Genomic DNA, 14,899 nt, shown 5'->3' with positions numbered 1-14,899 from the left:
TATCTCAGAGAGGTCAGGTGTTCTGCTCCCCTGGTGCATTCAGTATAGCTGGCCAATTTCCTTGCTTTTTAAAGTTTGATAGAAATATCTGTTGGCTATAGGTACTTTCTTATCTATCTCTACTGCCTTGCATCCAAAAATAACTAAGTGGTGTACAGTAAAATGAATAAGCCTATCTCATCTAAAACAAAAACTAACAAAAATACAAATGACAGGAGCAAGGCCATCAAACCAGCAGCATTACTGCCCCAAACCTTGAGCAAACAGCCAGGTTTTCACCTTGAAGGCCAGCAATGTGGGTGGAAGATGAATTTGAGGAGAAAACATGAGGGTGTGCTTACTTATATTTTATTTATAATAGTATATGCCACCATATTGTAAAAGATCAGGGTGATGTACCATGATAAAACATAGCACACCATTAAAAACAGTATAAACAATCTGGTTGATACACTGTCTCTCTCTCTCAGATTCAGAATTGGCTCCCCATTTTCCTTGGTGTCTGAAGACTGAAAGCCAGTGAAATGATTGAAAGTGAAGTTGAAGTAATGCTGGCCAGGTTGTCCTTGAGGGAATGGGGCCTTCAAATTCTGGGTTCACACAAATTGACATCAGCACAAAGGACAAAGGCATATACTGACTGATTCAGCAACACCTAGAAGGGAAACCAGTGTGCAGCTAACTCCCCAGTCATATTGTATTTTAACCAGCTGCACAATGTCAGTGCTGGATCTTTCTGTTTCACATTGTCCTGAAAGTGAATGGAATTATTAATGCTCTTCTACCAACAACTATGTTACTATATCTTGATTCTAGGTCAGCAAAACATAGAGTTATATGGATCTGAGATGGAGGGAAATACTTGTGCAATTTCCCTCTTGTGAACTGACCTCTGTTGGATTGCAAGTGGTGTAAATAATAAAGGGAAGGAAGGGAGGGTTCTATATTTGCTTACCTACTCATTAAAGTATTCCATGGCTGTGAATTTGAATCAGCAGTTTGCATTTCAAATGAAACTATGCAGATCTTTTGTATGCATTACTGGACGCATGAAACCCCCAATCAAAAGCTGCCAATGCAGATTAAAGCAAAGAGGTTCTTTAAAAGCAGGATGTAAGGTGCGCTTACACATCTGCCCTTCCAAAACACATTCTGTAAGATGGGTATATACAAAACAGACACTGCAGGGAAACAGAATGATAGAAAGTTGATTTTTTCCCTATAGCATGCTTCTTGTTTATCTGTCTGCTATTTATGAATTGAAAAATTACCCTCAGATCTTTCCAAGGAACAACACACTCATTCCACAACCTAGCAAAACATACAGGTGGGCCCTGCTTATACGGCAGGTTCCATTCCGGACCCCCGCTGTAAAGAGGAAATCGCTGTAAAGCGGAACCCCATAGAGTATAATGGGGTGCTTTGCGTGAAAATGCCGCAAAATCGGCTTTAAAATGGGGAATGAAAGCCGCCGCATTAGCAAAACGCCGGTAAGCGGGGCCCTACTGTATAGGGAAAGGACTCAGGTGGTAATGCTTTGCATAGCTAGAGAGGAAGAACTGTTCACTCCACATTTTAATACAAAGTTTGCACTTCTCTGAATTTGGCAGTGCAGTTCTAAAAAAAGAAATCATATAATTGGGAAAAGCGCACCCAGAAATCTGTATATTAGTGAAAACAATGTACAAAATAAATTATTAGGAGAAAATGCTTACAAGTGTGTGTGTTTAGGCAAAATTGCAAACAAAAATGTGTATACTAGGAAACTGCAAATGGGAATATATGTGGGGCAACTGAACTCAAGATGGAAACAATGAGAAATTGAGAGAAATCAACATTAACAGATTGAGCAATTCCTAAGCACACCTATCTGGGAATAAGCCCCACTGAACACCGTCCATCCTTCTAGGAAACATGCACAGAATTACACTGCAATTTTCTCCTGAGGGAAGAGATCCTTAAAGCTGTTCAACTAATTTGTAGTACAGGACGGATTGGTGGAACATGAATGTCTTCATACAGACAGGATCCATTAAATCATTGTCCTTATCCTCAAAAAAGACTAAAAACAACAACAACCAGATGGACATCTTCACTTGTCACTTATTTCTTACTTGCACAACTTTTATGCCACTATTCACTGATCTCGATTCAAAATGTTTACATCCTACAGACTGGCTGAGTAATGTAAATGGTAAACCAGCAGCATGACTGCCTCATTACTATTCATGCTCAGAACCAGCTGGACTCATATGAAGCCCATTCTAACCAATGGTAAGAGTTTGGAAGTCAATACTAAATACACTTCCTGAACCTCAGCCATAACCAGGGTTGCCAGTTTTTCAGCTGCCCCATCACAGAAGCGTGATCTGCAATCAGCTGTAGGTATAAATGTTTCTCTCTAAGCTATAAAAGGCTTTCCTTTTTGACTTCTGAAAAATCAGACTGCTGTTAAAGGGACAGGAGTAAGTTAGATTTGTGCCTGCTGCAGATCCTACATTAGTATAAATTGCTGGGTATGCATGTGACTATTTAAATATGTGGAATGAATGCACAGAATTTGGTAATGTAGGATTCAGCCCCAAAGCTTTGCTGGGCAAAATAGGACCAGATCTATCCTGCAGCCCTCCTTGCTAATACACAGATGCACCACTCTTTTAAAGCCTGACATAAAGAACACTGAGAGCCAAGCTAAACCTGTTACTGTGGCAAGAGAGGGTTTTGAGGATCACAGTGAGTATGATCTATCCAAAAACGAGAGGCAATCTGGGGTTCTCCCTATTGGGAAGGTGAAGCTGCTAAAGGAAGCAGAGAATGTCGAGCTTTGTGGCAGCTAGTCTCTGTGCAACCTGTAACCACTGTCAGAAATTCCCCAGACACCTTTGGAAATGTTGGAGCACAGAATAATAAACACATCATTATGTAAACAAGAAGGCAAGGCTGTTAATTCCTGTAATAGCACCGAACAGCAGCCAGCATGAAGTCTGGCTTACACTTAGCATCTTCCTTTTAGTAGTAAAATTTCCATCTCAAAAGAACAGAAGGATTAATCTGTTAGCCAAATGAGCAGCAGCCACAAGTTCTCACCCAGAGAAACTTAAAACAAATTTAAAGAAAACTCTGTTGTATAACCTGAGTTCTTTGCTTGTGGATTATGTCATGCCTATGTGTACATTTTGTTGTACAACAGGCTATCTCTCCCCCTGAAAATGTCTTGTGCCATGAATACTACATGTCAATGTAGTCTACATCAGTGGCCCTCAGCTTTTTATGTCTGGAGACCCAGAAGTCCAAATTTACGTGATATGGTGACACATCAATTTGTCAGGTGAATTTTGAACCTTGGATATTCGGCAGCTACCAGTTTCATGCATTTTAACTGCCCATTTTATGATCATTACTTGAGGCATCCAAGCAAAAATTTACTTAATGCCTATATCAATGTGTAACTTGTTGATATGTTTATAAGACTTGCAAGTTATTTGCAAGGTTTTTTTATGGGAATGTAAGGGCACCAAACATCTCATTGCAGGATACCTCTTCATAAGCAATAAAAAGTATTCTAAAAACAAGGTTTCACAAGCAGTGTTAGCTATAATGAACTATGAATATTTGTAATAGTTTTATTCATGCTAAAGTCCATTTTGGCAAGTATCAGTGGGACAGCTGAGCTTGCATTTTGCCAATGAGTAGGGTCAATGCAGGGCTTGATGGTTTTCAGACATAAGTCACAGATCATTATTGATACATAGCCTGCTACTTATTTCATTTCATAGCACTCGTTACTGAAAAATACATCTCACAAAAATATGTACTACCAAATGGCTGCAGCACAGATACTGCTTCATCAGCAAACTCAGAAATACTCAGTGTTAACTGAGTAATTTTGGTAACCCAAAGTCAACAGTCAGAAAACCTCAGTTCCAAAAAATTATCCTTGAAGGTCTTATCCCATGACAGTTCCAACTATTTGTTGTTCTTTTTGCTCAGACAACTTTATGACATCCGTGGCAAATGGGTTTCGCACCCACTCAAACGTCTCTGTTTCTTTAGCAGAAAAATAGCGGACAGATTTCGACTAAATCACCTTTGCCTTAATTATTTACTAAGCCCTGGTAGAAGATCCAGTAATGGCTTGCCACAAGGTCCTCACGCAGGGGGTTGTTTTGAGTCTTTGGTACCTATGCATCAGAGGCAAGCTACAATAGTCACTCAAAACAACTCCCTGTACAAGCACTTGTGGTGAACTGTCACTGCAGCTGGCGCCAGCTGCCAGAGAACGGTTCCCAAGTGTAGGGCTCGAACTTTTCTGATGTTTGGTTGCAAGCGCCAACACAGCATGATAATATCCCAACAAAACAAAAAGTAGATATTCATGATATCAGTTAAAGATTAAAAGCAATAATTATTTTGGGTTTATTTATAAAGCTCATAGTGCACTTGCACAGGCTTTGTGACCCCCAGGATGGGAAACACAGTGGTTGTAATATATATGTCAAGGGTGTGATGGAAATAGATACAAAGGAGCAGGGTTCAAGGGAGTCTCGAATGAGCAGTGGGGCCAGATGAAGGTTTTTAGAGAAAAAGGCCCCATCTGCACCATACATTTAAAGCAGTACTATACAACTTGTAACAGTATGGTTTCCCCTAAAGAATTCTGGGAAGTTTAGTTTGTTAAGGGTGCTAAGAGTTATTAGGAGACCACCATTCCCCTCAAGAGCTACAATTCCCAGAGCGCCCTGGGAGGAGGGATCAATTGTTAAACCATAATGAGAACTGTAGCTCTGTGAGGGGAACAGGGATCTCCTAGCCACTCTCAGTATTATTATTTATTTATTAGAATTATATCCCACCCTTCCTCCCAGTAGGAGCCCAGGGCGGAACCCGTACCCATACCCAACTACAGCTCCTAGGATTCTTTGGAGGAAGCCATGACTGTTCCAAGTGGTATGATACTGTTTTGAATGCATAGTGCAGCTGGGGCCACAATCAGTTTATTTTGTTGTTAAGCTTTCTGAACAAGAGAAAGTCCAACAAAGGCAAATTATAGTCTTCTGTAACAATATTCTGCAGGTTTGTAACAATAAGACTGAAGATATGACGAAGAGCAAAGAAGTAGCAGGCAGGCTTTGAAACAAAACTGAAATGTTGGAGAGCAAACAATATTCCTAATGGTAGCTATTAATACGTTGCAGCCTGCAAAACAAGATAAGCAGAGGCCATGAGACTGCAAAGTCCCAAAGGTTCAAGTGACAGAGGGTCAATTTTTAATGGTACAAAAGTGGGAGAGTTGCCGCTCCACAGGGACTCCAACCCACAAAGGTCCATTAACACATAGAAGCCACGTGGGAAGGCAACCCAGCTGATCCTCTGCTGTAAGAATGAGGCCTGAGTGTGTGTACTGCGATAGACCTGATTACCACGTGTTTATAGTCATGCACAGAGACTGCTATGTTTGCGGAAGAAAACAGCCCAAGCAGGGGGCAAGCAGCCAATGGAAAAGGTAGAAACTGATCTGCAAAAACATTCAGTCTGTATGAACAGAATCTGGATGTTTTTGTTTGACCAAGCCATGTGGCTGGGAAATAATATAAACTTATCTTGCTCGATGGCATTACAGGTACATTTAGACAGTGACTTCCCAATAGTGGCTAGATAAATGTCCTTGGAAAGCTTATTAACAGGGCATGGAAGAAATAGCTTCAGAGAAGAGCACATGACTCTGGTTCCAAATCCTCCACATCTCAACCCCTGCCTGAAAGCCGGGGTGCTGCAGTCAATCAAAGATGGACAAATGGTCTGACTTGGTATAAGGCAGCTTCAAGCGCACTGCCTCTAAATGAGAGGATTCAAAATCATCACTATCGAGAGCCATGAATAGTTCCAGGGAGAAAGGACTGCTTGTGATCCCTGAATGAAGGGGATTGGGAATCGGAGCTCCGCAAGCATATAAAACGTTGAAGGTCTTTGCAACCTTTTAACTAGCCAATACCAGTGGGGCAGTGGAATCTGCTCTGGGTTTCAGTCCAAATGTTCAAGGAACTGTCCAAGATGCTTCAGCAGATTCAACTGCCCCACTGACATGGAGCTACCAGCCGCCACTGGCCAATATTGACTGTGGCAGCAGTATTTTGAATGTACTGTCTCACCAAGCCTGCTTTAGAAACGAACTGCTTTATTCGATGACAGATTTGCTTCCTGGCACAACACAAAAGAGACATTCAGAGGAACATTCATCATTACAGTGTTGCTGCTGCTGTTGTTTTTTAAACAGGATGGGGAAGAAACACTCTTGCTGCAAGACGGACATGCAAGATGGATCTGGAAAGGTTTCAACTGCACCCATTCAAGGCTGCAGGGCTGCTCACCCCCTCGCCTGTCTCTCGCCAGCAGTATTTGGAGCAGGAGAGAAGCCTCTCAGCAGCAACATTAGGGACGCTTTTGCTGCTTTCCGGGCGTCCAGCTCCTGCCTGGCCTTTTCCCTATACTGTCTCTCCCTTTCAGCCAGAAGTGCCCGCTCCTGCTCCCACTCCTTCAGCTTCTGCTTGTGTTTTGCAAGGTCTTCCACTTCAAAGGCTGGCTGCTTTTCCTCAACAAGCTGGGTGGTCAGCATCAACAAGCCTGCAGATTCCACCTTGCCAAGCGACTGCAGTTTAGAGTTCAGCTCCTGTCGTAGCAGAGGTGAGAGGAAAAAGAAAGAAAAGAGCAGCTAATCAACCAGTTGCAAGACATCGACAATCCACTTGCCTGGCCTGGCTAATCGTTTTCTGCTGGAACTGGAATGTGAAATTCTACAAGTTGGCACAGTGCAGCTGACTTGCATTTTTTCTTGGAAAAGTGTGCCCGCCAGAATAAAGGAGCATCGTCCTTTTCTTCCACCCTTCCCCAAAAGGAAAAAAGGAGGGGGAAAAAAAGGGGGGGGGTAATATATAGGCTAGATTTTTATTATTTAGCAATAACAAAGCAGAGACCAAAAAAACCAATTTTTAATTCTGCTAAGTGCTGGCATGGGCGGAACTTGCACAATGAATGAGAAACATCATTAATAAAAACTCTTCATGCTAAGAAATGATGAATGGCCAGCCAGCAATCTAAACATCTTAGGGCTTCCTTCCCCTCTCCCCCTGCCCTCAAGTCCAAATCCAAAGCTGATGCAAGGATTCACCCTGAGTCATTTGGCTAACCTTCCTCTCAACAGATGGGAATCATTTAAATAGGCTTATACTAATTGCATACTAAATAGATCCCACGAGCCCCTGTGTTATCGCCCAGTACACATTCCACAACAGCCTTGTTTTCTAATGGCTCATGTGATTTCAGGCTCAACTTTCTGGATGCAGCCACTGTAATTTAAGTTTGTTTCTGTGGGTGCACCAGCATGGGCTAGATGTGGGGGTAGTCCATCCCAATCAGGCAGAATTTGGCCAGACAACTGGGCAGTATATCATAGCAAATTTCCACTTATATCTATAGTGTAGTATTTCTTGCCTAATGAATCATAAAAAACATCAATTCACTTAAGTGCTTCAAGATGCAAGGCCATTTGTGGTTATGGAAGTTTTACTGGACAGCTTGATGTCCCCCAGACAAAAGGCAAATTAATTGCCCTAATGGAGAAGCCTCCCCGAGAATGAATGGGAGGGAGCTGCCCTAGGAAAGAGACAAGAGGGCAGCTAGAAGCTTCTATGCAGCCTTGCTTAAAAAAAAAAAACTTAGCTCACTCACCACAAAGATTATCATCCTCAGATTGGCATTTTCACCTAAACTAGAATATTTATTTATTTTTTAAAAATTGTATACTGCTATCCATAAAAAAATAGAGCGGTTTACAACAACCATACATATATACAATAAAAACCATGTATCAGATATCATAGACTATTACAGAAATATATTTTCTTAATTGTCTCCATAAGCTCTGCATATACACATATTTCAGAGAGTTAAGGGCTAGTTGGTATTGACTTTTAATGAGGTCACATGAGAAGCACAATGAGCCACCTTCCTAATTTTTCTCATCTGACTCATTTTTAAAAAAATATTAAAATATTATCCCACCAAGGAGTTCAGGATGGCGTCTATCAGGGCTGGAGGACCTGTGGCCCCTTGGGATGTTCTTGGGTTCTCAATTCCCATCACCCTCAGCCAGGAGTGCCCAGAGTGATGAGACTGGAGTCCAACATCATCTGGAGAGCCAACCCATGGCTCAATCCTCCCCCATTGTATCCTCACAAGGACCCTGGGAAGTTGGTAAGGCTGAGCCAAGGTTACCCAGTGAATTACATGGCAGAGTTGGGACGTGAACATGGGTGTCCCCAGTTCTAGTCCAACCCTCTAACCTCTGTATCACACTTGTTTTCTTTGAAGGGGTCAACTAAAGTACGTGAGATCCCTATGCCACAGAGAAGATGAAAACCTGTCAAACCACAAGGCAGCTCTACTAGACAGAGATTGCCGCTAGACTACAATTCCTGCTGTCAACAATGGTTACCACACAGGCTGTTTCAAAAAACCTCTTGGGTTTCTCCACTCCCCAGTTCTTAGTTTATGTAGCCTGTAATTTCCATCAGCCATGTAATTTCCATCTGTCTCCATGTTCGCCCACAACCACCCTCTGCTATGGGGCCGCTTGCAGTCAAGAGCTAAAACTTTACAGCAGATACAGTTACGCAACCACCTCTCGGGCCTCACACTCAGCGAGACCTTATCTGGCAGCACCAACAGGGTAAGAGCATGTTCTAGACCAATAACATTTACCAGTCTTTTTGTCTCCTGCTAAAGCAACAATGAATTGTGTATGACATCACTTAAGCAAAAACCAAAGATAAAGAAATACACTGAAATGGCCAGCTTCACAGAGGGCTTCAGATTACTGGGGTATTATGGAGTGGTAGGTGTCTACAAACTGCTGTGTTGGCCTTGGGTCTAGAAATCCCAGATTCATCTTGCTAGGTTGCTCAATCATGGAATTTACTGCATGGCCTTGGACACCTCTCTCTCTCTCTCTCTCTCTCTCTCTCTCAGAATTCTGTCATCAGGGTAACTGGCATAAGCAATTTGGATGCAGGCAAATTCTATTAAAATTATACACAATAACAACTGAAACAAGTTTGTGTGGGCTGACTTTGAGGCACCTATGTATCAACTCTGGCGTACTTGTGCCTTGCCAGATAGATTTGTCTGACTCTCAATTTAAAAACAAAAGAAAACAGCCAATATTCTAGGACTTATGGAAAAAATGCTTAAAAAGTGAAAATAGACTCTGTTCTGAAACATCAAAAATGCTGTTGACTGTTTCAGTTATCCACACCCTCGGCAGTCTGGTGTAACAAATTTGCTAGGCACCGTAAGGACAAAATTGTTCAGATTTGGACAGAGTTGTGCTCCATAATTAGAGAAAGCCAGCAACATGTCCTCTCAACCCTTGCCCTTCTTGGCTTATTAAAGCTTGCCGAGGGGGTCTGACCAAGTGAATCCAGGGTGTGGTCAACGCATCATTGTGGGAGGGAGTGGTTCCAGCCACCTTGAAAGAGGCAGTGATCTGACCACTCCTGAAAAAGCCCACCCTGGACTCATTGGTTTGTGACAACTACCGACCGGTTGCAAATACCCCTTTTTTAGGGAAGGTGATTGAGAGGGCTGTGGCGTAGCAATTGCAGGCACTCTTGGATGAAACAGATTATCTTGACCCATCCCAGTCTGGGTTCAGGCCTGGTTATGGGACTGAATCGGCCTTGGTCGCCCTGATGGATGACCTTTACTGGGAGAAGGACAGGGGGAGTGCGACCCTGTTATTCTTACTTGAACTCTTAGCAGCTTTTGATATCATTGTCCATGGTATCCTTCTGGGCCGACTTGGTGAAATGGGTATTGGAGGCACTGTTTTACAGTGGTTCCGATCCTATCTCCAGGGTCGCTCTCAGAGAATAGCATTGGGTGACTGTCTTTCGGCCCCCTGGCAGGTGTGCTGTGGGGTGCCGCAGGGTACCATCTTGTCCCCCATGCTGTTTAACATCTATATGAAGCCCTTGGGAACAGTCATCAGGAGATTTGGGGCGAGGTGCGAGCAGTATGCTGATGATACCCAGCTCTATTTATCCATAACATCTGAATCTGGAGAGGTCATGCAAGCAGTGGACCGCTGTCTGGACTCGGTGGTGGGCTGGATCAGGGCCAATAAACTGACTCTGAATCCTAGCAAGATGGAGGTGCTGTGGGTTGGTGGTTCCCGAGTTCAGATAATTGCTCAGTTGCCTGCTTTGAATGGGGTTGTACTCCCTCTGAAAGAGCAGGTCCGTAGTCTGGGGGTGCTCCTGGATCCATCTTTGTCGCTAGAGGCCCAGGTGACCTCAGTGGCTAGGAGTGCCTTTTACCAGCTTTGGCTGGTAAGACAGCTGCGGCTGTTTCTGGACCGGGATAGCCTGCCCACTGTTGTCCATGCACTGGTAACCTCCAGGCTGGATTACTGTAATGTGCTCTATATGGGGCTGCCCTTGAGCTTGGTCCGGAAGCTGCAGCTGGTGCAAAATGCGGCAGCAAGACTGCTCACTGGGGCAGGGTGTCGCCAACATGTTACCCTGCTGCTGAAAGAATTGCACTGGCTGCCCATTTGCTACTGGGCCAAGTTCAAGGTTCTAGTTTTGGTGTACAAAGCCCTATACAGCTTGGGACCAGGATACCTAAAAGACCATCTTACCCCTTATATACCCAGCCGATCACTGCGCTCTGCAGGTGAGGGCCTCCTGCAGATACCATCAGGAAGTTCGTTCTGCACAATATAGGAAACTGACCTTTAAGTGTGGCGGCACCTACCCTGTGGAATTCCCTCCCCTTGAATATTAGGAAGGCGCCATCTCTGCTATCTTTTCGGCACCTTTTGAAGACTTCCCTCTCAACAAGCCTTTTAGGTTGAGACCTATCCCAGTCTACATCTGTGTTAGAATTGCTTGATATGTTTTTTAATAATGTTTTTAACCTTTTTTTAAAGTTGTTTTTAAAAAGATTTTTTAACGCTGTTTTGTTTTAATGTATTTTAAGATCTGTTTTTATGATGTTTTAAAGTCTTTTTAGCGCTTTTTTTGCTGCTCTGGGTCCTGCTGGGAGGAAGGGCGGGATACAAATTAAATAAATAAATAATAATAAAGTCTAATGGAGCAGAGTCCAGAGCAGTATGGACAAGCTGCCTGAAAAAGCATAGCTGACCACCTCCCCGTTGGAACTTTGTCCAACTTGGTTTCTTAAAGCTAGCTAAAAGGGACTGACGGGGTCAATCCAGGGAGTGATAAAAGCTTTACTGGAGGAGGGGAACTTACCAGCCACCTTCGAAGAGGTGGTGCGGCATCCCCTCCTTAAAAGGACCTCACTGGAACCCTGAAGTGTAAAACAACTATGACCCAGTGGCGAACATCCTCTTTTTGGGCAAGATACTTGAGAGGCTGTTGGTGGCCCAGCTTCAGGCATGCTTGGAGGAAACTGATCTGGATTTATTTCAGGCTGGCTTCAGGAACAGTTGAGGCACTGAACTTGCCTTCTTCATCCTGCCTGATTGGCATTTGTCAGGAGAGAGATGGGGGGAGTCCTTCTTCTTGCCCGCTCTGGGGCTTTCAAGCTTGTTAACTACGGCATCGTTTTGGAGCAACTCAGGGAGGTGGGGACTGGGGGCACTGTACTTCAATGGCTCTGCTGCTAATCCAAGGCCATTTCCAGATAGGGATTGTTTGGTGCCATTGGAATTGTCCATTGATGTCCAGTGGGGATCCATCTTGTCTCCCATGCTATTTAACATCTATCTGAAATGCTGAGAGCTGTCATTAAGAGAATTGAAGTGAGGTGCCACTAGTATGAGAATGACACCCAGCTCTTACTTTCTGATCCATCTGAATCAAGAGAGGCAATTGTGGTACTAGGCCAGTGCTTGGAGGTGGTGTTGGACTGGATGTGGGTCAGCAAATTGAAGCTGAATCCTGAAAAGACAGAGGTGTTATACGTTCAGTGTTCTCAAGTCTGGGAGGTTGGGAGATGGCCTGTTCTGGATACTGTTGCATTCCCCTGGAAAGAGCAGGTCTGTAGCATGGGGTAACTCCAGGATCCAACACTGTCACTGGAGGCTCAGTGGCTTCAGTGGCTAGAAGTGCCTTTTTCCAGCTCCAGCCCCTTGTGGACAGAGAAGACTTGGCCACTGTACTCCATATCCTGGTAACTTCCAGACTGAATTATTGCAATGTGCTCTACGCGGGGCTGCCCTTGAAGACAACTCGGAAACGTCAACTGGTCAAAAATATCTGAAAGACCACCTCTTTTCCTACAGACACTTTCGGCTGTTAAGATCAGCAGTGGGGGCCCTTCTTTGTAGTTCTGCCACTTTCAGGAGTTTGGGGGTGGTGGCTTGGGAGAGGCACCCCTAACTATGGAGTCTCCTCCTGAAACAGGTACATGTGGCATCTTCATTTTGTAGTTTTCATCATACGTTGAAGACACACCTCTTTACCCTGCCCTTTGACACCTGAGATATATATTTTAGGACCTACCCTATTCTCTTGACTGCAATTTGTTTCAACTGAGTTTAATATAGTATTTTTAAAATAGCGCAACCTGCCCTGAGACCTCAGGGTGACAGGTTGGGGTAATGAAATGAAATGAAATGAATGAATGAATAAATAAATAAATGTGTAGGCGCATAGAGTATTATAGCTTGCGGTATTCATCTACCAGCAAACCTGACAGATATCACTTGGCTTCCTCAATGGGATATTTCCTGTTCTCCAAGTTGCGTGGTAACATGTTGAGCTGAGAAAATGAGATAATGCCACAGATACGGCAGGAAATTACTCCAAGCCACAAGGTGGACTGTTATTGGAATAGGCAGTGTTGATTCACTGAAGCAGGAAGGCAAAATCTGTTGGAAGAAGGCAAAATCTGTTGGGGGCTATGGCAGGGAGGAGGAATTCTCTGATGCAGCTGAAATGTTATTTAAAATAAATAATATAAAACAACATAGCTATCCATGTGTGGACTGGGGGTGAGATGATCCTTCCAACTCTCTCTGGCTGCAGGGCTGAGACTGTATTGAGAGTATAACCCAATAGTCCAACTTATTTTCTTCAAAGTTATTTCCATTAGTCCTTGCCCACTCCACAAGCATTTTTCTTGATCCTTTCACTCTCTTCCTTTCAAAGCATGTGAGCATCCCAGTGGACAAGAAAAGAGGACTGTACACTTACGCAATTCATACCGTGTAAATTTACAGGGCAAGAAAAAGAACCTTGCTTAGTTTAGTAGAAATTATGCCCTGTTTAGAAACGTGACCCTACGGGAAAGGAATTGAGCCATCCTGCTGTGCATCTTGCTGAACAAACATACCATTAAATCTTGCTCGGCTATTTGAGTCATTTAATTGTGCTGTTCCGGCTGCCATTCCTCCGGCTTTGTGGGCAGAGAGTTAGAGATGCAGCTCTGTGCATTTTTACCAGATGGATAGCTAGACAATTTTGCCATGAGGGACTCTAACGGGACACTTGGAGAGGTGTGGGTCAATACAGAAGATCCAGAATTTAAATAATGACAGTCAAATACATTTTAAAGCTATGTAATTGTATAAAGTGTTAACAAAATAATTTTATTTTATTTATAAACATGAAGCACCCAGTGTTTGACTGCACTCCAGTCCTGAGTGCTACCAGCTTGGCACAATCCATTTATATTACAACTAGAGGTCATGCTTTGGGTCATAAAAATCAGCTGTGGACTTAGTCACTGGCAAGCAGCAATTCCTTCCAAGCAGGCAGGTCACCAGACCTGCTGCAAAGCATGCCCTGTGACAGAGGATGGGCTGTCACATTTCTGTAAACTGATAATGTGGTGGGTTTTTTTGCAAAGCTGAAGACAAGTTACCTAAGTAAAACAGTGCAGAACTCAAAGATACAAAATAAAGACTTAAAAAGGTGACAGTTGAGAAAAGGTAATCACAGAAAAATCAAATACAATGCTAACTATATTGCTCTAATCCAAGGATAGGAATCCTGTAACCCTACAGATTTTGCTGGAGTCCAACTCCCATCAGCCCTGGCAAGCCATGACAGTTGTAGCCCAAAACATAGCAGGCCATAGGTTCCCATCCCTGCTCTTGTGTTTTACCACTGGGAAATACTTCATGTTTCCTTAACATTTGCTCTCAACCATTTGCCTTTGGATTCATATCTTACAAGCTCACTGATAAATGGGTTCTCCTCTGTAACGCAAACACACAACATTCTCTCAAGGGTCCCCTCCCTGGTTCTCATCAGAAAGAGACTAAGGCTGCAATCCAATGCATGTCTACTCAAAGTAAACTCAATTGGGTTCAATGGGACTTACTCCCAGGTAAGTGAGTACTTGATTGCAGCCTAAGCCTACATTCCTATATGCACTCAAACATAAGCCTTAGCATTTGTATAGTACATTCAAGTGTTCAAAGCTTTCTTTGCATGCATTATCTACCTCTCATCCTTACAACAACCACGCAAGGCAGAGGTGGGAAACCTTTGGCCCAAGAGGCTGTTTTCCCCAAATCACACCTACCTGCCCACAGCTGATGACGTATGTGACATCAAGAGTGGGGCATGTAGCGCCACACCAGATCAGCTGCTCAACAGCTGATGGGCAAGGAGTTCAATCCTGCTTGGTTCAGCAAGTTTCCCACAGGGAACTTGCTGGTGCTGCCAATCCCTGTAGAAAGCAGGATTGAATTCCCTGCTTATCAGTTGATGTGTGGGAAAGTTCAATCCTGCTTGGTTACCCATCTGTCAATCACCTCACATCATTATGGTATCGGGTGGTCCTGCCCACCTCTCAAAGTTGGACCATAGAGGTGAAGGTAAAGATCTGGCCTGCCAGGCAAAAAAAGGTTCTTCACCCCAGATGC

The 14,899-nt window shown here is 43.6% G+C and overlaps 1 protein-coding gene across 2 annotated transcripts in view; it reads right to left on the bottom strand.

The window, feature by feature from the left end:
* Nucleotides 1–3,559: 3,559 nt before the first annotated feature.
* MRPS27 (mitochondrial ribosomal protein S27) overlaps nucleotides 3,560–14,899 on the bottom strand; it is a 101,866-nt gene continuing 90,526 nt past the window's right edge. Inside the window, exon 12 of one of the 2 annotated variants that reach the window (XM_061621255.1) lies at nucleotides 3,560–6,667. In XM_061621255.1, coding sequence (XP_061477239.1) covers nucleotides 6,365–6,667 — 303 coding nt within the window. In that variant the 3' untranslated portion in view covers nucleotides 3,560–6,364. The remainder of the gene's footprint in view (nucleotides 6,668–14,899) is intronic. The other variant, XM_061621261.1, reaches the window with a different exon arrangement.

This window comes from Rhineura floridana, chromosome 1 (genome assembly GCF_030035675.1).
Source record: "Rhineura floridana isolate rRhiFlo1 chromosome 1, rRhiFlo1.hap2, whole genome shotgun sequence".
NCBI lineage: Eukaryota > Metazoa > Chordata > Lepidosauria > Squamata > Rhineuridae > Rhineura > Rhineura floridana.
This window is presented reverse-complemented; position numbering and strand designations above follow the sequence as displayed.